The sequence below is a fragment of the Trachemys scripta genome, chromosome 23 (genome assembly GCF_013100865.1).
Source record: "Trachemys scripta elegans isolate TJP31775 chromosome 23, CAS_Tse_1.0, whole genome shotgun sequence".
NCBI lineage: Eukaryota > Metazoa > Chordata > Testudines > Emydidae > Trachemys > Trachemys scripta.
The window spans coordinates 6,872,829-6,896,027 of record NC_048320.1 but is presented as its reverse complement, the minus strand read 5'-3'; the positions used below and the strand labels follow the sequence as shown (position 1 = coordinate 6,896,027).

The following is a 23,199-nucleotide window of genomic DNA, read 5'->3' as shown; positions in this document are numbered from 1 at the left end:
ATATGGTCTTACAGGTGTCCAGATAGCAAAGTAATATTGATTTCTTGTCTGAACCCTAGAAGAGTTTATGAATAAAGTCTACTAATTGTGTTAAAGGGCACTAGAACTGCAGTTACCTATAACTAAATGTGTCATAACATCAATACCAGAACCGCAGTGGTAAGAAATAGCCACTTAGAGCATGTGTTAGGCACTAGAAACAAAAAGGATCAAATGCTGAAAGTTGATTTTGTTTTCACTGCAGATCTAGGAGTGACAAATGAAACTATGCTCACGAACAAGAAGCGATCACAAGAGAAAAGGAATGTAATCCAGTCTTCTAAGCTAAATCTCGATCGTAAAGGTCTAAACAAAGATAGCAAAATAGGAAATGTCCTTCCACAGGATCAGCAGTCTCCAACTCTATCTTCTACATCTACCTTGCAAGGAGCTCATGGTTCCTTTGTCTCAAACGAGTCACATGGTCCATCTTTTATACCCACTAAAATGGCCCCTTTGAAGTTTAGAGATGAAAACTTTTATTCTATGCTTTGCTTAAACATGGAAGAGACCTGTGAAGAAAATGATACGAAAGATGATGATTTACTAGAGAAGGAATTCCTTTCTTTCAATCTAAATCACTCTCCTACTCCTCTAGAACAAATTAGGAAATTTAGTGGAGCATCCTTGGCACAAGATGAACAATGTAACCCCGAAGAAGCTGGAGATGATAGAAGCATTTCATCAAGAAGAGTTGGATCTTCTCATCAACCATTAAGACAACCCAATGTCATGGACACAGCTGTTGAACAGTCTTCATTAAGGCGAAGAAACTTTAGGGACTATGGAAAGTCTTACACTCCAGATGGGAATTCTTCTGTAGGTGCTGATTGCAATGAAAATGAAACTCCATTATTTAGTTCAAGAAGCTCACGAGCTGAAAGCAGACCGGGCAGCGCACCTATTGCTGAGACTCTTAATAACATTAGCTCTATAGATAGGCCTAGCGTCAATATTTATAACAGAGAATTGCAAGACTATGAAAGCAACCAGAGGCGTTATACTGATCTCCTTACTTCTGCAAGGTCAACAGTTCATAGACCATTATTGCATTCTGCATATAATCCTCCAAGATCATTAATACAATCTGCTCATAGAGCTGAGGTCTCAACAAATTTGAGCTCGACAACTGTATCATCTCAAGTATTGGATTTGGATGGAAGTTCAAGGTTTAATGTCCGTAGACCCTTGTCTCCTATAAGAAATAGAGATTCTTTTTCTGCTACAGGAAGTTATGAATCTTCATCACCTATAGTCAGTACACCTGAAGATAATAGCCTACTGGATGATAGTATAGATAATGGTTTAAAGAGTACATCTGCAAATGCTGCCTTACATGATGAAGAGAACTTACTAAATTCACATAGTTCTTTTTTATCTATAGATTCTTCCAGCCCATCTTTGTTTCAAACGAATTTCACAGCCCACCTTCACATGGCTGGCACATTACATGATCAATTACCACTTGCTTTGCTGGCAGTGTCTGATTTACAAAATCAAAGTAGTGCTATGAGCAGCATTACAGCATGTGATACCACAAGTGCAAAGGAAATAAACAAACATGCAGACCCAGAGAAGCTTAAGAAACTGCAGGAGAGGTGAGAAATATGTATCGTTACCTTTTTGACATGAGCAATTAGCCAAAGTTTGAGGCCCTGTGGGTTGTTTCTATTGGGAGGAGAAATTGATGATGGAGGCAGGTATCTCTGAAGAAATCCTTTTTATTTCCAAAGAACATACAAAGTCCTGTTTCCCTGAACACAGAAGGAAACAAACAACTGGCGATATTTTCTTTGCTCACAGCTCCAAGCCCATTCAGCCAGCATTCAACCTAAAAGCTCTTTCTATAGGTTTTTCTCAGGGCCATACTCTGTGCTTGTTCAGGCTGCACCTGGCTTTCTTCCTCTTCTGTGGGGTTTCTCCTGCCTCTCTCTCACACATACACACACCACTCTACTAAAACAGTCCCTGGGAAGCCCCCCCTCCATCCAATTAGTTCAAATTCCCGCGCAACCTCACATGTGCTTGTGCCTGTATTTTGGGCAGCGACATGCACTTCTGTTTGGGGTGGAGACTTACTGTTCTATAAAAGGATCTGACTGTTTCTTACAGCTATCTTAAATGAAGGATGGCAGTTGCATACCCTAATTTTAATGAGACTTGGCTTAACTCGTAACAGTATAATTATACACATCCATGATTTCACAGCAACATGCAGTTCTATAGCTAAATGGAGAGCTCTGTGGAATCTCTCTGTGGAGAGCTCTGTATTTGTTTATATTAAGGTTGCTCGGTGTTTGACCTTTTGGATCCCCTTTGGTAATAAGTGGCTGGATTTTATAATCTTTGAAAATTTCCATATGGTTAAAACTTATTGCTAGCTACCTTTGTGTACACAGGTGAAGAATTAGGTAGTAACCCCTTTCCCTCCCCCCATATTGCCCATTATAGTTACAATTTTCCCTTACTCAAATACTTGCCATTTTTCATAACTTACAATGATACTGAAGCTGCTTATGCCATCAGTTTTAGTAGGGCGTGTCTGCACGCGCACACACACACACGTGCCCCACTAGTAAAAATGGCAGAACTTCTCGTTGTTTCCAATGGAACACAGGCTGTGGAAGATAACCGCCATTTTACTACAGCAAAACATAGATTGCATCCTGATGTTCTGACACACGACACTTACCTTGTGTCAACCCTGAACATTTGCTAATGTTGCTGAGGTTGTAATTAAGGTTTGTGCAATACGGTGAAGGAGATGAATGTGTTCTTTGCAGTATGTTTCTTTATCAGTTGAAGGCAGAAGTAAATTCCTTTGGATGATCTGGAGTCTGTCATTGTCAGTGGAAGTGTGCTGGGTGGGCATTAGGATATAGTTAAGAGGTGGCTCAGCTTATTATTTTCTTGCTTTTTAGGGTATCATAGCCCTCCTTAATCTCTTTTAGACCAAGTTTTTGGTTATGCAAGGAATATAGATAAAAAGAAGACATCCATACAGATGCTAAGGAAGTTAAGAGGATTGTCTGTTCTAAAAACTTGTTAGCTGACCCAGTTTCTTCACTTTCTTCCCTAAAAACTGTAATTTCCTTGACTGAAAAGACTTTCTGATAAAGGCGTATTGGTCAACTCTGGGTTTCCTGCTGCTGACTAATCAGCAAGCTGCTCTTTTTCTCAAGCAGTTGTTTCAACAATTAAGAACAAAGATGTTTTCATGAAAATGTGCCTTTCCATCCCATCTCTTCACTCCCCCAGAACATAAACCAACTGGCCACATATTCAGTTTTGGCACTTAAGAGAAGTGACATAGCTCTGAGTCATACAGTAGTACCAGAATGTAAACTGGACCCTTAAAAGAACAAAGATGCTTTATTTCAAACGGTGTTAACCCTTAGAATACTACAGACATACAAACCTTATGTATGCTACACTGAAAAATGACTATAGAGGAATAAACTCATCTCCTCCTCTCTACCCCCATCTCCAACAACAGCTCTGTTTCATTCTCAGTCCCAGGGCCGGCGCTTCCATTTAGGCGACCTAAGCAGTCACCTAGGGCACCAGGATTTTTTTGGGGGGGCGACATTTTGCTGGCCTTGGCGGTAATTCGGCGGCGGGGGGGGGGGGGTGTCTTCCGTGCTCCGGGTCTTCGGCAGCAATTCTGCAGTGGGTCCTTCACTCGCTCCAGTACCTGCCGCCGAAGTGCCCCAAAGACCGGGAGTGCAGAAGGACCCCCCTGCCTCAGAACTGCCGACAACGACCGGGAGCATGGAAGGATCCCCGCCTAGGGTGCCAAAAACCCTGGCGCCGCTCCTGCTCAATCCCCTACCCCCTTTCTTTCCTTACTCCAGCCCAACATGTCCACTTCTTCCCACCCCCATCCCCTTTCCAGAAAACCCCACCCACCAACTCTAGGCTGTAACAGACTCTGGCTTTTTCACCCACTTCCTTACAGCTACCGGCCCCAGATAGCTGCACTGCCACTTTCATGCGCCCGCTTGACTACCTAATACCATCTGCTGTCCCCCAGCAAGCTCTTAGCCCCGGGGATTGCTAGAAAACTAGCAGCAGAGGGAGATGAATCATGTTGGAAGGGCAGGCTAGGAAGGAAGTGGGAGTCCTGGGGATAGAAGCTTCTCCTATTGTCTCAATCTGTCCAATCTCCAATCAGCCTGTCCTGAATAAAGATCCCTGACACAGATCCTCTAGATACTCTACAAGCACCAGCAAATAGCCCATCACCAAGTGATGTATACCTGGGGACTGTCCCGTTTTCTAAAGATATACAGCATTTTAGACACCTCTATATAACTCTATAGGGTCTCATGTTTTATCACCATAAAAGGAAAGCAGAGGTATTTTTTGAGTTGCTTTTTCACCTTCAGAAAATCTGTTTATGATGAGTTTGCCAAGTTTAACTAAAATCAATCCAGTTCTCAGTTGTTTTGTTGTTTAGAATTATAGTCCTTGAACATGAATCCTTTCTGGTCATTTTGATGCATGCAAGAAGTGTTGATTGTAGTTTAGTTTAAAAAAAAAAGTTCACATTTTTCTCCATTTGTTTGTAGTTGGAGAGTCATTAAAATGTCCTCTCATCCCTATACACTGTTTTAACTTCTAGTTAAAATATATTTCCCCTTTAAAAAAAATGTACATTCCATTTATTTCCTTGATGTCAGCACAGCACAGCTTTGCAAATAAGGCAGTACACATTAGCTACCACACCCTAACTGGTTCTGCAGGGGTTGAGTGTAAAACATTGTTGTTCTTGTATAAAAACAGCTGTAATTTCTGAGCTGTACACGGTCAATCATGGATTCAAAAATTAAAAAAAACCCAAGGATTTAGAAACCACAAGATTCCTCTCCCCCCTGTACACCTTGTTTGACAGTGAATAGTACTTGCAACTCATTGGATATTATTTGTTCAGATCACTGACATGTACTGAAAGATGTTTAGGGAAGCCTCTTTAACCCCCCGTCCAAAACATGTTAATTAAAATATAAATTGAGTCTAATGTTGGACTGTAAAGTTTGGTGAAAGAACACTTCTGATTTGTTTTATTGTGTCTTTAGTCTACTGGCAGAAGACTCAGAAGAGGAAGGAGACCAATGTCGGATATGTCAGATTGCTGGGGGCTCTTTAACCAATCCACTGGTAGAACCATGTGGGTGCGTAGGAACCCTACAGTTTGTTCATCAGGAATGTCTAAAAACGTGGCTGAAAGCGAAGATAAAATCAGGTAGGAATGTGAGAGGAGAGTACAACAAGTGCAACAGCATGTCACTAATTTAAGAAACCTCATCATGTGAGGGCCAAATTCACCTTTGGAATCACTCCCTGCCATAAGTGGAGCTATACCAGGTGATATCAGTCGAGTTACACCAGGGATGAATTTATCCCATAGGTTTGTCAACATTTTAATCTTTTTCCACAATGCAAAAATTAGGTCAAATAACTGCAAATATTTCATGGCCTTGCTTAGACTCCTGGCCATTAAATCAACAGATGAGCACAAATAACATTCTAAATTTCCAGAGTTTACTGTTTAAAATAAGCCAAAATATATATCAAATGCTGAGGGATTTACACATTACCAGCGGTATCATGTGAACATCAAATTTGTAGGATCCATAAACATGTAAGACTAATTAATGGGGAGGAAAGGGAGCATGTTGAATGACAAATCTATAAAGTGAGATAAACGTGTGTTTTTTTTAAAATATTGAAATAGGGGGAGAAGGAACCTGCATAGGATGAATTTTAATGCTTATGAAAGTAACTGATAGCTAGAGAAAGGTACACTGAAAATTATTGCTATGCAAACTTCCCTTATCTTCATCCCCCAACTTGGTCAATACACACTAATACTAAATTGAAACAGTCCAGGTATTCTATTTCCATTCTTGTCCTGAATGAAGATCAACAACGTTATTGTGCTATAAATGTGAATTGCAAAGCAGGGTTTTGCAAAGTTTTCCATAATATGGACCATATTTTAATACAAAGCTTGTCCTGTAAACCACTCCCCCTTACATTTGAAATCACACGTCAATTAAGCCATTGCTTGCATGGAAAAAGAATATTGAGCATACATTTGTGTGTTTTAGCTGTCTATTAGTGCAATTTAGCAGCTAGCAATGAAGGAGAGGAGTCAGTGTCATCTAAGAGTCACAGAAACAGGTCTCAGCCTCCAGAGATAACAATAAGCAAGTTTGTCACTTAATTCCATATATTGTGAGAATTTACTGTTTAGATTTGTATCAAAAATTCTTTTCTTAGATTCAAGAAGACAGGAGCCCACACCAACCTTGTTTTACTCTTCACCAGCAGAGGCTGTAGCAGTTAAATGCAGATTCTTAATCCTTATTCAAATTCCTGACTGAGCCCAGTATCCGGGGAGTGAGCTACTTCCCTCATCTTCCCTAGCTCCTGCCCTGGGTTCAGGGAGAGTTCAGCCAGACAGCTTGGGAGCCGGAGTGAGAAAGAACACTAGCAAGGGGAGAGAGAGTTGGGATGGTATACTGGAAATTCATTTGGTATTTGACTAGTTATGTGTTTGGATGGGCAAAAATGGGACTTCTGGTCAGCAAAGGATTTTTTTTTTAGGTGTCTGGCTTTAGGGTGAGGCCCTGATCTGAGTATCTGTAATAACCTTAGATTATTTTCAATACCCAAGAAAAGTTTATAGAAGGCCACATGCTTTTAAACAATACTAACCACATATTAAATATAATACAGTGGGCCCCAAAGCAACTGGAACCCATTGTTCTATCTGAGAGTTTTATACAGGCACCCGCCACCACAATATCTGACTGCCTTCCACACAAAAAATCAATGGCAATAGCAAAGTCCCAAGAGGATTTCATGGAGGCTCTAGTATTTCTTCCATTTGGGGGTGAAAATCTACTTGAGGTTTTTTTGTTGTTTTTTTTAAATGCGGATTTTATTAATTTCCTCCTCTTTATTGAGGTGTGTCTCAGTGTCATTTTTTATTGTGGAAAGCAACTGGAGCCAATTGTTCCCTTCTTTGATGATGTGGGAGGGCAGGAAAGACATCCAGTGAAAATACTAGGCAGCACACTGGACCTTTATTTGGTTGGTATTGACCAGGCCTTGAGTGTAGAGACTTGGTGTGGATGCTATTGTTATATTTTACTTGATACTTGGGTGGAATTTTCCTGCACCTTTTCTCTTTTTCACCACTATCCCCACCAGTTCATTGAATGAAATTCTGTTTCAGAACGTATAGGTCTCACTAGGTCGTCATAGAGAGACTAGCCAGAGAGTCCAGTCTCGTTTCCACTGCAGTCAGTGGCAAAATTCCTGCAGACTTCAGTGGGAAGGAGCCCAAAATATTTAAAACAAATACAAATAGAAGTGTGTTACTGGTTATCTGGAGTTGTTGTTTTTCAAATGTGGTTCCTGGACTACAAGCAGACTTCTAGTGTTTTGTGGAATTAAGGACCTGGAGAAGCAAGCGGTGGGTGTTGATAAGAGAGAGGGCTCGATACGAAGACTTCTCTAATGAAATGGCCTGCCAGAAAGAAAACTGACCCTCTGAGTTAGATCTTACTCACCATTTTCAACTCCGCTTTTTGACTCTTCAACTTGCAAGGGGAAAAAAACAAAATCTATCTTGGACTCTGTTATTGCTTATTTTTCTACAGTATAACAATACCTATAAATGTATGTAACAAGCAAGAGAAAAGAGTATTTCACATCATACTGTCAGTCTTGAGTGAGTTGGTCCCTAAGGGCCAGGCCCATACAGTTAGGGCCAGATTTTCAGAAAAGCTGAGTTTCCATTTAGGCACTGGACTAAAAAGCCAGATTTCCGAAAGATCTCAACACACTGGGTGCATGCTGGTGGCTGAACTCTTTTGAAAGTCTGGCCATAAGTGTCACAATGGGAGTGGAGGACTTTTGAGAATCTGGCTTTCATTTAGGAACCTAAATGGGAACTGAACTGATCAGAAAATCTGGTCCCAGTTGTGGGTGCTGAGGCCTTGGAAATCTGGCCCTGAAATGCTGTGAAAATCTGGCCCTGAATGGCCACTTACATTACTTGAACTTACATTTGTTTGAAACAAATGAACATATAAATATTACTTTTCTATGTCAAATAAACCATATTGATCAAGGTATGCATCTCATAACTCCTGCATTTGTGACCCATATCTGTTACAGTTTTGTAAACGGTTATACATCACATGGAGTGTAATAGACAATACAGCTAGTATTTAAAACCATTATACAAAGCTCACATAAGACTGGGTCTGATTAGAATAGAGTTCAATGGAATTTAGATTCAAAGCTAGCAATTGAGTAAAAAATGGCTTAAAAATAAAGGTTCCATATAGTAGTGATTTTGTAATATACGGAGCCTCTGTGCTCAATATGGACTTACAAGTTCAGTATTTAATTCCTCATTTAATTTCAGGTGCTGAGCTGGGGGCAGTGAAAACCTGTGAACTGTGTAAGCAGAGCCTGATAGCTGATCTGGATGATTTTGATGTGAATGACTATTACAGAAATCACCAACAGTCTCGGGTAAGAAACGGACTCTTTCCAAATAAAGGCCTGTAATCCTATTTTGCTACTGCTGGCTTGCAGTACTCTGTGCGTGTAATGATCTGCCATCGTGCACTGAAGCCAGCTAAACTGCAAGGAAGAGATATGCTTCTTTACCCCGATTTACAGAAATGTAAAAAAGCCCCTGAGTAATAAGAGTCAGAGAATAATAATCACAGTTCATTTCACAAAACTGCCCAGTATCATGAGGTTTTGAGTGAAGGAAGTTTGTAATTACCTTTGGAGATGGGGAATAACATTCTTGTTTGCTAGGTAGAGATGACATTGCAATGTGCAAGCCTCTTGAGGGAGAGACTAGCCAAGGTTAGTTGTCCTCTGCAGCATCTTACAATTTAAAAAATACACAGACAAACAGAAGATTCAGGTGGATTTTTTATTTTCAAGGAATTGAACATCATTCCATTATTAATATTAAAGTGTTATTTTTGAAACAAGTTAAATAAATTTATTTTAAACAGAAAAATGCAGGGGTAAGATATAGAGATATTGAGAGCTGTAAGAAAACAAACGTAGCATCATAATAGTGATGGGAGGGTTAGCTCAGTGGTTTGAGCTTTGGCCTGCTAAACCCAGGGTTGAGAGTTCAATCCTTGAGGGGGCCACTTAGGGAACGGGGGCAAAATTGGTCCTGCTAGTGAAGGCAGGGGGCTGGACTCCATGACCTTTCGGGGTCCCTTCCAGCTCTATGAGATAGGTATATCTCCATATATTATATAATAGATTTAGTATTTTTTAGCTTTATGCCTGCCAAAGAGTAGCTTAATTTTCCAGAAAATAAATATTCCAAGCATGGAGTGCTAATACTTTACTATAAGATGGTGATGGGGTCAGCTTGTTCAGAAACAAGATAAATGTTGTTCATAAAGGGAGACAGGAATGACAGGGTAGGTCATGCTGGTGGGGGAAGTGGCAAAATGTGAAAGAAAGCATATTGTCAAATAGCAGGGTCTCTACACTCTGGAATAATCACACTGAACCATAAACAGACTAAAGTGATAAGCACACACACCCCTTTTCAAACTTTAGAGTGTTTTACAGAATTACAGGCTGTACCTATATTGGGTACAGTTTGATGATTCAACACATCAAATTCACACATTTAAGGACATACTGCAAAGCTCATCTCTTTTCCTAAGCATTTGAAAATGGGTGGAATTGTAAGGATGAGTAATTGTTGGAGAGATATGGGGAATTAAGGTAATGGGAGGTCTTGCTTGCTGGTTGTGATTTCTATCTGTTTGTACTGATGCACTTTTAAGTATTATTTGTGATGTATTCTAGTTATGCCAAAAGCACCTAAAGCATATGGATAGATATGCTATTTAGCATTTATAGAAATCTAAATAAATAGTGCAGTGTGCCAGAGTTTTCCCACTGATTCGTAGAAGATAGCCACTTCTACCAGATTGTGTTTCTCAAATTATTTGCAGTAAACAATGTATATTTCCCCATCTGCATCGCTCTAGGCCTTATTTAGTTATAAAAAAGTAAATGATTTCCCAGCATGCTTTGATAGAAGTGATACCACCAAACTATTTTCTAGCTGATTGATTTGCCATTGTGCTGTAAAATGTATATGAATATAAAGGTTCACTTAGAAAGAGATTGTCTGTAGATACCCATTGAAAGCGCAGAGGAGAACATCATGGCTTGGAATATAATTCCCTGTCTGAATGGAACCAAAAAAACACAAACAAGCAAAAACACCATAAGTGCCAATGAAAATACAGCTTCCAAAAACGATTTGAGGAGATTTTGTAAGTGCTAAGCCATGCAGATGAATGCTGTAGTTTCAGGAAGGCTGTAGTTTCCAGATCAATGACCATCTCTTAGGATTATTACACTGGTAGCACTGACAGAGGATGCTGTTGAAAAAGTTTGACCAAGTGACTTGCTCAAATTCAGAGAAGCAGTTAGAATTGATGAGTACCTGTCTCCTGTTCTGTGCTTCGGCTATGCCTCTCAGGGACTACTGTACCTGAATGCTTAATTTTTAAGCCAATGTTCTTAATCAAGAACATGCTGCTTAGAACCGCACTATTATTAGTAACTTCAAGGGTTCGTTTAGTATTCAGTGTGCACCATTAAAAAAATTATCACTTTTTTTTTTTTAAATCTCTGCTTCAACAGTGAAAGGTAACTACTTCTGGGCTGGAAAGATGGCTGTCGTTCTGAGCTAGCAATATGATACAGTGTATTTGAAGGGGAAATTGTTATAATTGTTAATTTCAGTGATTCTTTTCACCAGTGGCAGGTTGAGGCACTAATGACGTAGAATAAAACATAAACAAAAAAATAGTCAAAAGCCAGGCAAAATAATGCTTACATTTTGTTCTGCCCATTGATTAGATTCACAATTAATAACATTCAGCTACAGAGGGGGAATTTGGGAAGGCAGAATTAATTACTTACCCAGAGTGCTCCCAAGACACTGGGTTTTCAGCACCCCCTATGATTGCTACAAGAGCTGTGAGATCTTTAATGCCCACAGATGGTCAAGATCTCAAATTTCCATCATATCAGAAAGCTGAAACATCCAGCAGCATAGCATACTCCACTCCATGATATAGCATTGAAAGGGAAGAGTGCCACATGCTAACTCTCCACACTCATGGTTTTCCCTGGAGAGCTTCCATCTAATTATGGAAAGGCCCACTCCTCATTTGCATGTTAGATCTGATGATCTGTATTGTATTTGATATGTGCCAAAATATACAGCAGTTTAAGATGGCATAGCTTCATCTTTTTGTTAATTATTAGCTGAGATTTGCCATTACTTGTGCCAAGAAGTTAACTTATATTTGTTTTCTTCCTGTTTAGTGCTGTATGGAACCCAACTGATTTTCTCCTCTTTAATTTCCTTCTTATAAGATCCCAGGTTACATTCTAGATTAAATTCTATGGTCTGTTTTATGCCAGAGATCAGACTAGATGAGCATAATGGACCCTTCTGACCTTAGCCCCCGCACTCCCCAAACCCCTCACGAATTTACCAATCCAGAGGTGAGCCTTAGACAGGACTCTCTTTAGAGTCTTTTGCTCCTTTAATTGCTTGCCAAAGATCAGTGTTGAATCTCTCATCAACCCTATGTCCTTAGTATGCTGTGTTTTAGGAATCCTGGCAGTCCCTGCTGGCCCTACAGTCTGATAGCTTCCTGATCCAGTCTAAGCCAGATCACTCATATGTCAGTGCAGAGACCTTATTATGCTAGGCTATTGTGTGTGATAGTCACTACTCACAGTAATTAAGAAATTAAATACAGGCCACAAAGATAGTTCAGACTTAATAAGTGAGTTTGGTAGGTAATATAGCCTCTGGCTGAAGTAACTGAGTACTGGTTCTAGTCCTTCAGGTCTTTAGAAACCAGCGTTACAGTAACAGTAAATAAATTGGCTTTCTTCTCTGCACACAGGCACAAAGTGAGCTAATGAATTCAGGTCTCTACCTTGTGCTGCTCCTTCACCTTTATGAACAGAGGTTTGCAGAACTCATGCGACTAAACTACAATCAAGCCAGTAGAGACAGGGTAAGAGGAGTGAAAATGATAGTGCTTCAAATCACACACCACTACTCATTTTTTACTTACATGACTCCTTATCCAGCTAATGATGCCTCCCTAGTTGTCAAGCCCACAGAAGCTCTGCAATCCACTTAAAATCTATGGCAGTCTTCCTTTTTCAAAATCAGCCACATGAGTTTTATTAAGCAACCTAAGCCTTCCTCAGAGGTACAAGCTACAATCCTGCCTAACATTATCCCAGGGCAGGATGGGTATTTCCCCCACTGATTACCAACTATTTACACATGCTCCATACCCTGTGTGGCAGCTCCACAAGATACAACTGTGCAATGGGGGGGGGGGGGGGGTTTCTTATGTGTTTCCCTTGCTTACCAGCCACAGTAGAAGAAAAGTTTTCCAAATATATATATATATATATATATTCTGGGATTAACTATGTGCATGTGGAAATGCAGCCTGAACCACTAAAGAATGAGAATCCCAAACACCTTGTCTACAGAGCAGAGTTGTGCCCTTGTAATTTGTATCAGTGCATTGTATCCACAATCTGGCTAATCTGGTTAACATAAACCTATTTACAATGATCTCACACAGAATTCCCTCTAGCTGTTTCAGTACCAGTGCATTCCCAGAGTTCCCCACCCAGATCCCTGAAATGGGGTTTGTGGAAGCAGATCTCCCCAGTTAGAGAGCTGCTATACCAAGTTTTTTGAATTGTGGCCTATATAAATAACATGATTCAGTGTGTAAGATAGCAGATATCTAAAACTGAATAACAGCAGTATTACATTAAAAGCGTCTTTACTTTTTTTAAATAAAATAAATCTTGAATCTGTTGTATTGCACCCTGTGAACAGAAAACTTTTATGCATAAAATTACAGTCAGAAGCACTGGAGATACTGCATAGGGTAAGTGCAAGAAGAGTTGTAGGAGCCTTATAAAAGCATGCTGGGAGACATGCCAAATGCAGTGGTGCAACTGCCACACCAGTGATTTCTACCAGCACTATCACTGCGATGGTCAAGAGTGACTTGATGCAGGTTGCAACAGTGGCAAGCCATACTTTGAGCAAACGCAATTGCACAAGTACTGGCAACAACTGTGCACCATTAAAAGCACTTTTGAATGTGGATCCAACTGGCCTAATTCTCAGTTACCACATGCCTGCAGCTGAGGCACGGTTAAGGTGGCTCAGGTCTACTCTAGTTTTCACTCTGCTTCACATGGCCACATATGGGCCCTGAGAAGAAAAGAACAACTGAAGGTCAGGATTTGCAAAAGTGTTTATGTGGTTTAGGAGAACAAGTCTCAGCGACTTTCAATGGGACTTGTGTTCAAAGTCACATAGGTACATTTGAAAATCCCACCGATAGTGCAGTGCATGCTAACCATGCCTCCGATCCAATCCCTGATCCAAGGGCTAGGAACAGGGTCATTTTAAGGCCCTCATATCAGTGCTACACCATCCAATCACGCCCCAGTGCAACTGGTATACTCTGGGGGCTCGTTCCACCCAATTTAAGGCTGCTTTTTGGTGCCAACGTAGTATAAGGGGGTCTTTAATGTGACTCAGAATCAGGACTAAGCTCTGTTTCAAGCATATACACAAGACTTCAGGACGGTTCAGAATGCATCCGATGGTGGCACCTGGTATCATATTTCACAATAAAAAATTGACATGATGCAGCTTGTTGGCATCATGGACATATTTCAGAGCAAGACATATTTCTGTTCTCTTAGAGCACTTCTTATGAGTTGCAAAGCTGCCACAGAGGCTTTTCATTCAATTGGCAGGAAAAGTCCATCTGGAGTTGAAACTGCTCTGTACCTTGTGGAGCTCTTTGGAATGACATTTTTATTTTTTTAATTCACAGAACACTGCTTCATTGGAGTGTTATAAATATAGTTGAGCTGGTCTGAAAAGGTCACATATATTGATCCAGTGGCTTTGGGTGCTTGTAGCTAATCTGTGGTCTCTCCTTGATACTGATGGGAACTGAGGCTTTCAATCCTGACTGTCTGGAAGCTGGAAAGGATTTTAATTAGAACATGACCTATGGGATATTGGATTCTCTTGATACTCACTATGTTTTGAAAAGCTGACTATAAAATAATCCAGACTTTGCTTTTAGTACAACAGTCCTCGTTACATCGTTATTGGCCTGATGTGTTTATCTTTACAATTAGTAGTTTTTCAGCCTCTTTATACCTCTTAAGTTTCCAAGGCCCATATCAGACAATTAATTAAGACTGAGTATTTGTCATAGAAAAAATTGGAAAACTCACAACTTTGTCATGGCAAAAAATGCAAAAAGTCACAATTTTAGCTGGAACAAACAAGTCAAACCCTACCTATTTTTAAATATAATGCATTTTTAAAATTTTAAAAAGCTTATGAATTGGGGCAAAGAGAGGCCCAACCTTTTCAAAGGTGGCCTCTGATTTTGGGTACCTATTTTTGGTAGCTCATTTTGAAACACCTTATTTTGATTTTCAGAGATGTTGAACACCCACAGACGCAGCTGAAGTCAATAGTAACTCAGCACATCTGAAAGTCAAGCAGAATGTGTCTCATGTTGACCACTGAAAAACAGAGGCACCCAAAATCAGAAGCCACATTTGAAAACTTGAGCCTAAGTGACCAGTGCAAGATCACCTACATAGCGAGCTAATGAGAGAAGTAGGAATAGAACCCAAGTGTCAGTAAGATCCCTGTTCTTAACACTGGGCAAACTTGTCCGACATGGGACAAATACTACAAGATGAGGGACAAAAAAGCTACTACGGGAAGCTTAAAAATAATTTTATTTCTTTAACATAAATAATATTTTCCGTAACCTTGTGATTCAGTATTTTAGGTTACACTTCACAGCATTTTCAGTGTAAAACAATACACCATTGCTGTATTGAGAGGTTACAGATAGTCTTGTCATCAAAGCCGGTTATAAAACAGTATATCAGCAACAGGCAAACATGAAGAACCTTTAACAAAAACACTTCAAACAGAAAACCGAACTAAGATTTAGATCCAGGGCTTTTGTTCAATGAAGCTCATGATATTAGTCACTGGCTAATAATGAGTATAGTGTGATACAGTGAGTCATCTAGTTTCACTTCAAAAATATATGCCTTCTCAGACATGATTCAGCACTTCTTATATAAATATATTACAGCAATAAAAGAGAGAACAACCAACAAGGGTAGCCAGGAGGTAAATGTGAGACTATAAATGAGAGACAATTGAGAAATATTCTACGCCCGTTTTGAGCACTTGCTAACTGCACACTCCTGCCATTGGGCTTCCCGTGTTGTTTAACTTTCCCTTCCATAGAGCTACACATTACAGCTATTTGCGTGGGGCATAGCCAGTGAAGAATATTTATCTCTGGGGGAGAGAGATTTTTTTTGTGCTTCTATAGAAATTGCCCCCCCCCCCCGACAGAGTCACTCCCAATGAACTCTCTCTCTCCCCAATGCTTAGTCAGACAGTCGGCCATAGAGATAGTTCGCCATTTGGTCCGTTCCTGCGCAACCGCAAAGGCTTGACAGCCTGAGAGTACAACATCAGAACAGACTTGATGAACCCATGTAATAGGGGGTCTGTCTCTGGGCCTCCATCCCTCAGTTGGTGGAATTTTATCCTGGATATTACAAGCCACCCGAAGAACGGTGTTTGCTGGAACATCTTGTGGTATTCTTGCGACATGCCCAAAAAGCGTAAGGCATTGCCTCCGGACAATGGCCCCAGTAGTCTGTAGACCTGAATGACCATAAACATCTGCATTACAGATGAAGTCATTCCACTTGATGCCCAATATACGACGTTGACATTTTGTGTGGAAAGCCTCCAGCTTTGTCCAGTCTGCGTGGCGTAGTGTCCATGTTTCACAGCCATACAACAGTCTGGGAAGGATACAGCTCAAATAAATCCTAAACTTGGTGCTCGTACTAAGATGATGTTGATTCCATATCTGTTGTAAACAGCACATGGCAGATGCTGCAATGCCAATCCGATGGAGAACTTCCGTGTGAAAATTGGAGGAGCTGGTAAGTATAGAACCCTGATAGCAAAAGCTGGAAGCTAATTTGACGGTTTCGTTGTTCAATGAGAATGGAGTCGCAGGTGGACCTGGTCCTAGATTTTGCAGTTTTGTGTTTGACCATGAAACATGGAGACCAATTTTAGCTGACTCCTATGCTGGAGTGCCTCACAAAACCTGTCGGGGCTCTGTACTAAAAGATCATCATCATCAACGTAGTCAAGGTCTGTTGGTGATCTCTCACTCACCTCAATGCCTATGGACCTGACGGAATGCTATATTATGAAATCCGTTGCCTGACAAAAGAGTGCAGGGACCAGAACGCTACCCTGCCTACCACCAGATACTGATTTAAAAGGCGCTGACCTCTGGTTCAACAGACGAACATGGGCAGTGGTTCCATTATGAAGCTCTCTAATCAAGTCCAGCAGAGCAGTAAGGACACCTGCGCCCTTCAAGCCCTTCCATAATGCAACACAGTCTACTGAATTAAATGCAGCCTTAAGATCAACATACGCTATGTGCAGGGGCTTCCTGAAATCACGATGTATCTCTGACAGGAGAAGGGCCAAAATGGCATTGTTCCTCGTAAAGCCTGACTGTTGGGGGTGACACTTCCGATGTAGCAAAGGCTCCAGGCATGCCCGTAAAACATGCGCAAACACCTTTCCTGGAACGGAGAGCAAGGTGATCGGCCTGTAGCATGGGCAGCAGGTAAGGGAGGCTGGGGGAGGCAGTGCCTCCCCAAACAGCCAACCCACACTGTGCCCCCAAGGTCCTGCTTTGGTGGTGCTTCTAGGCTCCAGGAGGCGCGCGGGGGGGGGGGGGGGCTTTGGGCACTAGCCAGCCTGGGCAGAGGCAACCGCAGTGGTAGGGGCTCTGAGTTCCGGGGAAGGGGCGTGGCCTCGGATGGAAGGGGCGGGGCCGGGGGCTAGCCTCTGCTAGCCAGCGGTTCACACACCGCCCATGGCCTGTAGCTCTTACGTTCACTGCGTGGTCCCTTGCCCTTATAGAGTGAGATCACAATACCATCCTTCCAGGCGGTTGGCAGGGTTACAGTTCTCCACACCAGATGAAAGATGGCCAGTAGCGATTCTGCTACAGGATCAATAGCACATTTTAGCAGCTCTGAGGGAATGCCATCAGCACCGGCTGCACGTTCATTTTTCAGGTTAGCGATGGCACACTTCACTTCATCCAGTGTTGGTGCATCAGTACAAATGTCTAGATCTGGAACTGCAGTGACTGCCAGATAATCCAGCTTTGAACAAGTGGCAGCTGGAGGATGGTTCAGAATACTGTGATAATGTTTCACCCAGCGTGAGAGAATGTCATCATCCGATTTACATGGATGGCCTTGGCTGTCGTTCAGGATGCCGTTTGTAGTGACTACCTCTTGACCACTTAGGTTGCGAATGGCACGGAATGATGGCTTCAAGTCACCCCTGGCTAAGCCAAATTCAACATCATCCACCACTTGGTTATAATATGCCTTGTGATCGCGGAGTGCCAGGGTGTTAAATTTTCGCTTCAGCTGATTACGAGTGTGGGCTGCAGCCTTCAATTTAATTATCTGGAAGGCCTCCTCTGATAGCCATGGTCGACGTGCTGGGTGCCTATAGCCAATCGTCTGCTCAGCAGATTGGTTGAGGGTAGAAGTGAACAGAGACCAGGCAACCTCCACGTCATCTGGCAGATTAGCTAGAGCTGAGAATCTGTTGCTGACATCAATACAAAACCTGTTGGCTAAATCTGGCACATGGAGTGCGTCGATGTAAAACTGCTTCATCATTGCAGAGGGCTTACCTGCTCATTGGAGCATCAACACCATGCGGGCGACCACTAGAAGGTGATCTGTGTTCGCCACGCATTCCGCAACATGATATACTCTACAGGAGGTAAAGAGACACTTGTTGTGTGTAATGATGTGGTCCAACTCCTTCTGAGTGACGCCACCATGAGAGATGCATGACATCTGCTGTATGCGTTGTTGCTTGAACCATGGCCCAAGAATGGAAAGATTCTGGGAGGCTCAGAATGTGAGCAAGTGGCGAGAGTTATCATTGGATGTGCCTGAACCATAATGACCAATCACCTGTTCAAACCCAGTTTGCAGGGAGCCAGTAACTGCATTTAGGTCACCCAGGATCACGAGATTATCATTTGGAGGGACTGTGCATACTAGATGTTCCAACTGATCATAGAAATGATCTTTAACGGAGTCAACAGATTCCTCTGTTAGCGCATAGACTACTGTGACAGTGAGGTAACGGTGCTGCTGTTTAAGAAGTGCAGTAAGTAAACGAGGAGACACAGGTGTCCAGGTTGTCAGGAAGGACTCGGCCTCACCTCGCAGTAGTAGTGCTACCCCATATAGATGGTTGGGGCTGCTAAAATACAGAAGTAAAGAATCTTCCAGCTCGTGACGTCCGTGATCTATCAGCCTTGCTTCTGTTAGTCCTGCGTTTGATATACCACGACGGTCCATTTCGTGTGAGACAGCGACCTGATGACCATGCCTGTGAAGAGTTGCAACATTCCAAGTTGCAATTTTGGTGGACTGTTGGAGATCCTAGATACAATTGGATGCATTGTCACAATGTACTGCAGCCATGCCTGCCGACAGAGGACATGTGTCCCCAGGGGGGCTTTGGGACAAACCCGTCATGTTTGCACCAAGGGGAGACAGCACCAACAAGGCATCTACAGCTGAAAGTAAGGCAGGGGCTTTAACCCTGGTGCTGAGTACTAGGTTATTCATGGTAAAAAAAAAAAAGAAAAACAAGAGCGAATGATTATCTTGGGAAATACCTCGTCCCACTGGGATGAGACGGAGGCGCAGTAACGCAATCCTTTTCCTGGTCTACCAGTACTGGCTTCACGCTGTGCGACAACAGCCGTTGAGTCTTTCTCAGCGATCTCCTTCACCTCGGGTAGCTAGGTGCAGCTGCTGCCCTGTATCTTCGCCGCCTGTGTTAACCATTTATTTTCAGGGTTCACGCTGAATCTGTCCATCTTGCATAATGCCCAAGGCAATATTTCAGACAAGCCTTCATCACCGATGGCATAGCTCCAGCGAGCAATCCCCTACTTCAGATGTTACGCACCCTCCACCATGATGAGGTACAGGTCGGACTGTTCCCCTGTGCTCCTCTGCTTTAGGTGACATCTTGCCATGAAGTAACAAAAGCGCCCCTGCTGAAATAACCATGCAGGTTAATAATAATAATTAATGGAGATATCCCATCTCCTAGAACTGGAAGGGACCTTGAAAGATCATCAAGTCCAGCCCCCTACCTTCACTAGCAGGACCAAGTACTAATTTTGCCCCAGATCCCCAAGTGGCCCCCTCAAGGATTGAACTCATAACCCTGAGTTTAGCAGGCCAATGCTCAAACCACTGAGCTATCCCTCCCCCCACAGTCACAGTAACAGGCTAAGGCTTTACCTCTTTTAAAATCTTTTCACTTCTGATTAGTCCTGGAGATGAAAGTTATCAAACCAATTTGTAGGGTTACAGACTTGTAACCCTCTGTAGTAACATGATGTGTCACTGCTTGGTTTGGTTCTGTCCTCACTGCTTCTTACAACATAAGGAATGCTAATGTAAAAGCACCAAATCCAAAGTTTCCTATATGAAGAAAAATAACATTGATACAAAAAAAAAAGAAGTCCCAAACTAAGTTGCAACCTTATATCTTATTAATATTATCAATACTGACAAACTCAAATGCTGATCCTGGGATGAACTGCTTCAAAGAAACGAGTCTTTAGCTATGTCTAATAACAAACCAGGCAGAGGTTGTGATGGTTTATAACAGTCACAGGGAAGCAGGAGATTGGACTAGATGACCTCCTGAGGTCTCTTCCAACCCTGACATTCTATAACAAGTCATTGTAACATTAAGAATAAGCCTTCATTTTTTGTATCTTAAGTGTTAACAGTGCTGTGATTTCCTAACTTATCATGGTTTCTAACAATTTCCATGCCTTCTTAAAGTATTTTCAAGACATTTCCATAGCAGGCTCTAGGTATATTAAATTGTATGTCCGATCAGTGTTAATGTGGAGAATTTTTATTAATCCTTGTCTCCTTTCTCATAGCTCTCAAGACAGCCTAGAGCAGAGGAAAATGAAAGTAGGTTTTTGGAGTTCAGAATCACTTCAGAGATTCTTGCTTATTAGTTCTCATTAAACATGCTAACCCTCAGATAGTGGCAGGAAGTACTAAGACCTATACAGATGTAGAAGTTAACAAACCAGAAAAAACGATTTCTGGAATTTCAAATTGCACAAAATAGTCAGGAAGATTTGTATCACACCAATGTATACGAATTTTTAATTGAAATTACAAAAGCAATAAGGAGAGAAAATAAAGAAGGAAAAGCTAATGTTTTGGCAGAAAACTTCCATTCGGGGTGTGTGTGTGTGTGTTCTACAATAAGATTTTATGCTGCATTTATGAGCTATTTTTAGAACACCCAGAAGAACGATTGGTTACTCATTTGTTGAAGACTTCATCCATTTAATAAGGCTTTTTGTTTTATCCATTGTTTTTGAGTGCTGACATTTGGCTTTTCTCCTTTGGATTGATCAGAAAATTTTAGTTGTCCATGCAGGCTTAGAAAGAAACACTAAAAGTGAGACTTTGCCACACATAAAACAAGGCAAATAGTGAGATTATATTTACGGGACTAATCACAAGCTGTAAGAAAATATTTTGGTTTCACTTACAGAAGAATCTTAAACTCTCTGGGCTAGAATGTGGAGCTCTTACTTAAATCTAGTGAGCATTTATTCATGCAAATAGTCCCATTAAAGTCACCTGCGTAAATGCTCACCAACATGAGTAGGGGCTCCATAGTCTGGTCTGCTGAGAACATTTACTATGTTCTTTTTAGTGTTTCAGATTAAAAATCTAAGACTATGTCACGCCATTGTCTTTTAGACAGTGAGCTTTAGCGCACACTAAAGGTTCCCTAGTGCCCTTTAACAAAGTTCTGTTTCAAACCGCATTCCATTAAAGCACACTAGAAGGTCTACATCACAGGTAGTGAATAGAAGGACTGCGGGCCAAATTCGGACTGCCAGGTGCTTTAGAACAGACCGCAAAATCTTTTATTTACTTATCATCATGATTGTTATTGAGGTCTGAAAAATGTTTCTCTGCAGTCTGGACCTTGACTATACCTTGACCAAGAAATTTGGATCTTGACAAAAAATAAATTGACTACCCCGGTCTACATGGACCAGTTACAACGCAATGCATCACTGTGCTTCAGAAACAGCTAAAGAAGGAGGTGCTTGGAGCGGCCAATACCAAGGGGCGGCACTCCAGCTGCTATTGGGGTGGCACGTCCGGGTCTTCGGTGGCAAATTTGGCAGCGGGTCCCTCAGTCCCTCTTGGAGCAAAGGACCTGCTGCCAAATTGCCGCCAAAGAGCGGAGCGATTGCGCTGCTGCGGCTTTTCTCCCCCCCACCCCCCGCTTGGGGCGGCAGAAAACTTGGAGCCGGCCCTGTTCAGAAATCACCCTGTAGAGTGCATTACCCTACCATGTAGACAAGACCTCAGTTTTCAATTTTGCTTTGCAGTTTGGTTTTTAAAACCTCCTTCCTGTAAAGTTTCTAGCTTCATCCTTGGGGTTGACCTCCATGTTATATAATATCATATATCACAAAGACTTTTCTGTCCTACAGCTGTGAGTTGCAAAGAGCATTTAAACAAAGCAAGCTTTAGATTTAGAGCAGTTGTCTGGCTAATGGTTACTTTCTCATACAGGAAGAGATTAACCCATCAGTTCTGAGGGCAAATTCTTGCCAAGTTATACTACAGTATATAGGAAGTCTTATGCCTCTATCAACAGGAAGGACTTTTGTCTCTTCATCTCAGAAGTAGAGTGAAACAGAAATAAAGTGGAGAAAAAACTTTGAGGCAAATGATTTGTTAATACTTAGAATGTTAACATTCCCCCAAGACATGCCATTGCCATCTTGTGGCTAAAGCCATTTCTACTTTCACCTGTTTTGATTCCTTGTTTACAGTGGTATCGCTAAAGAGGAACCAGAAGGTAACAAACAAGAATAAATATTTTAAATACATGTTTTACTACTGCTAGAACCACCAACAAATTTATCCATGGTCTTGCAGTGCCAGTTTATCAGTTATAATTGTGATATATGAAAACATCCTCTCTTCTCCCCAAACATAACTGTACTGTTAGTGGATAAGGGTCATTACTCTGAATCCATTTCAGACACATCAGCTACAGAGAAAAATATCAAATATTATAAACACAATATAAATGAGGATGTAAAACTAGTAACATCTGGGAAGAACATTGACAGCTTGTTATTCCACCCATAGGCAGACTCCAGGTCTTGTACCTATAGTGTATGGCACGTGTGCTCACAGCCACTCTCTTTTAGTAGGCATCAGGTTAGACGCTAGCAGACTTGATTCAATCTCTTGGTGTTTTTGCCAAAGCAGCACTGTTTCAGTTTTATCGTGTCATACTATAGTGACACCTAGTTTCTGGTTAGGTTAATTACACCCAATTTCCCCTATGCATGCCCTGCAGTGAATATACCTAGAGCCTATTTTCTTGGGGCTTTGGCTTCAGCAGTCAGAAATTCCTGGTTCTAAGCAAAACCTGCATTTTGCATATGCACTTATTGCCCCTAAACGTCATTAACTGAACCAGTAGTTAGAATGTAATAGTCTAAACTATAGCAAAATACCAACTACTTAGTTAGGCTGGTCCATCTATAAATCCTTGGAATATAAAATAGCTACAGTACAGGCTTACAGTCATCTTTTAAGTAATGGGCGCCATACCATGAATCTTGAAGATTGATGGCTCAATGCTCAGTGTTTTCCAGGCCTTTCTTGCCACTAGACTTCCACGTTTTTTCCTCATCTCACATATGCTGCTAGTCCGGCAGCTCATTCCTTATGTAGAGTCAACCCAGAGGAGCATATTTGCTTAATTGTCAAACTGTG

General features: G+C 41.5%; 1 protein-coding gene across 4 annotated transcripts in view; it reads left to right on the top strand.

Annotated features, from left to right (window-relative positions):
- The window catches only part of MARCHF10 (membrane associated ring-CH-type finger 10), a 69,928-nt gene that overhangs the window by 44,320 nt on the left and 2,409 nt on the right, over positions 1-23,199 (top strand). For 2 of the 4 annotated variants that reach the window (XM_034756112.1, XM_034756115.1), the window contains 4 exons: positions 245-1,637; positions 5,118-5,284; positions 8,486-8,595; positions 12,051-12,164. In XM_034756112.1, coding sequence (XP_034612003.1) covers positions 245-1,637; positions 5,118-5,284; positions 8,486-8,595; positions 12,051-12,164 — 1,784 coding nt within the window. Of the gene's footprint in view, positions 1-244; positions 1,638-5,117; positions 5,285-8,485; positions 8,596-12,050; positions 12,165-20,303; positions 21,492-23,199 lie in introns of those variants that run through there. The other 2 variants (XM_034756114.1, XM_034756113.1) reach the window with 2 other exon arrangements.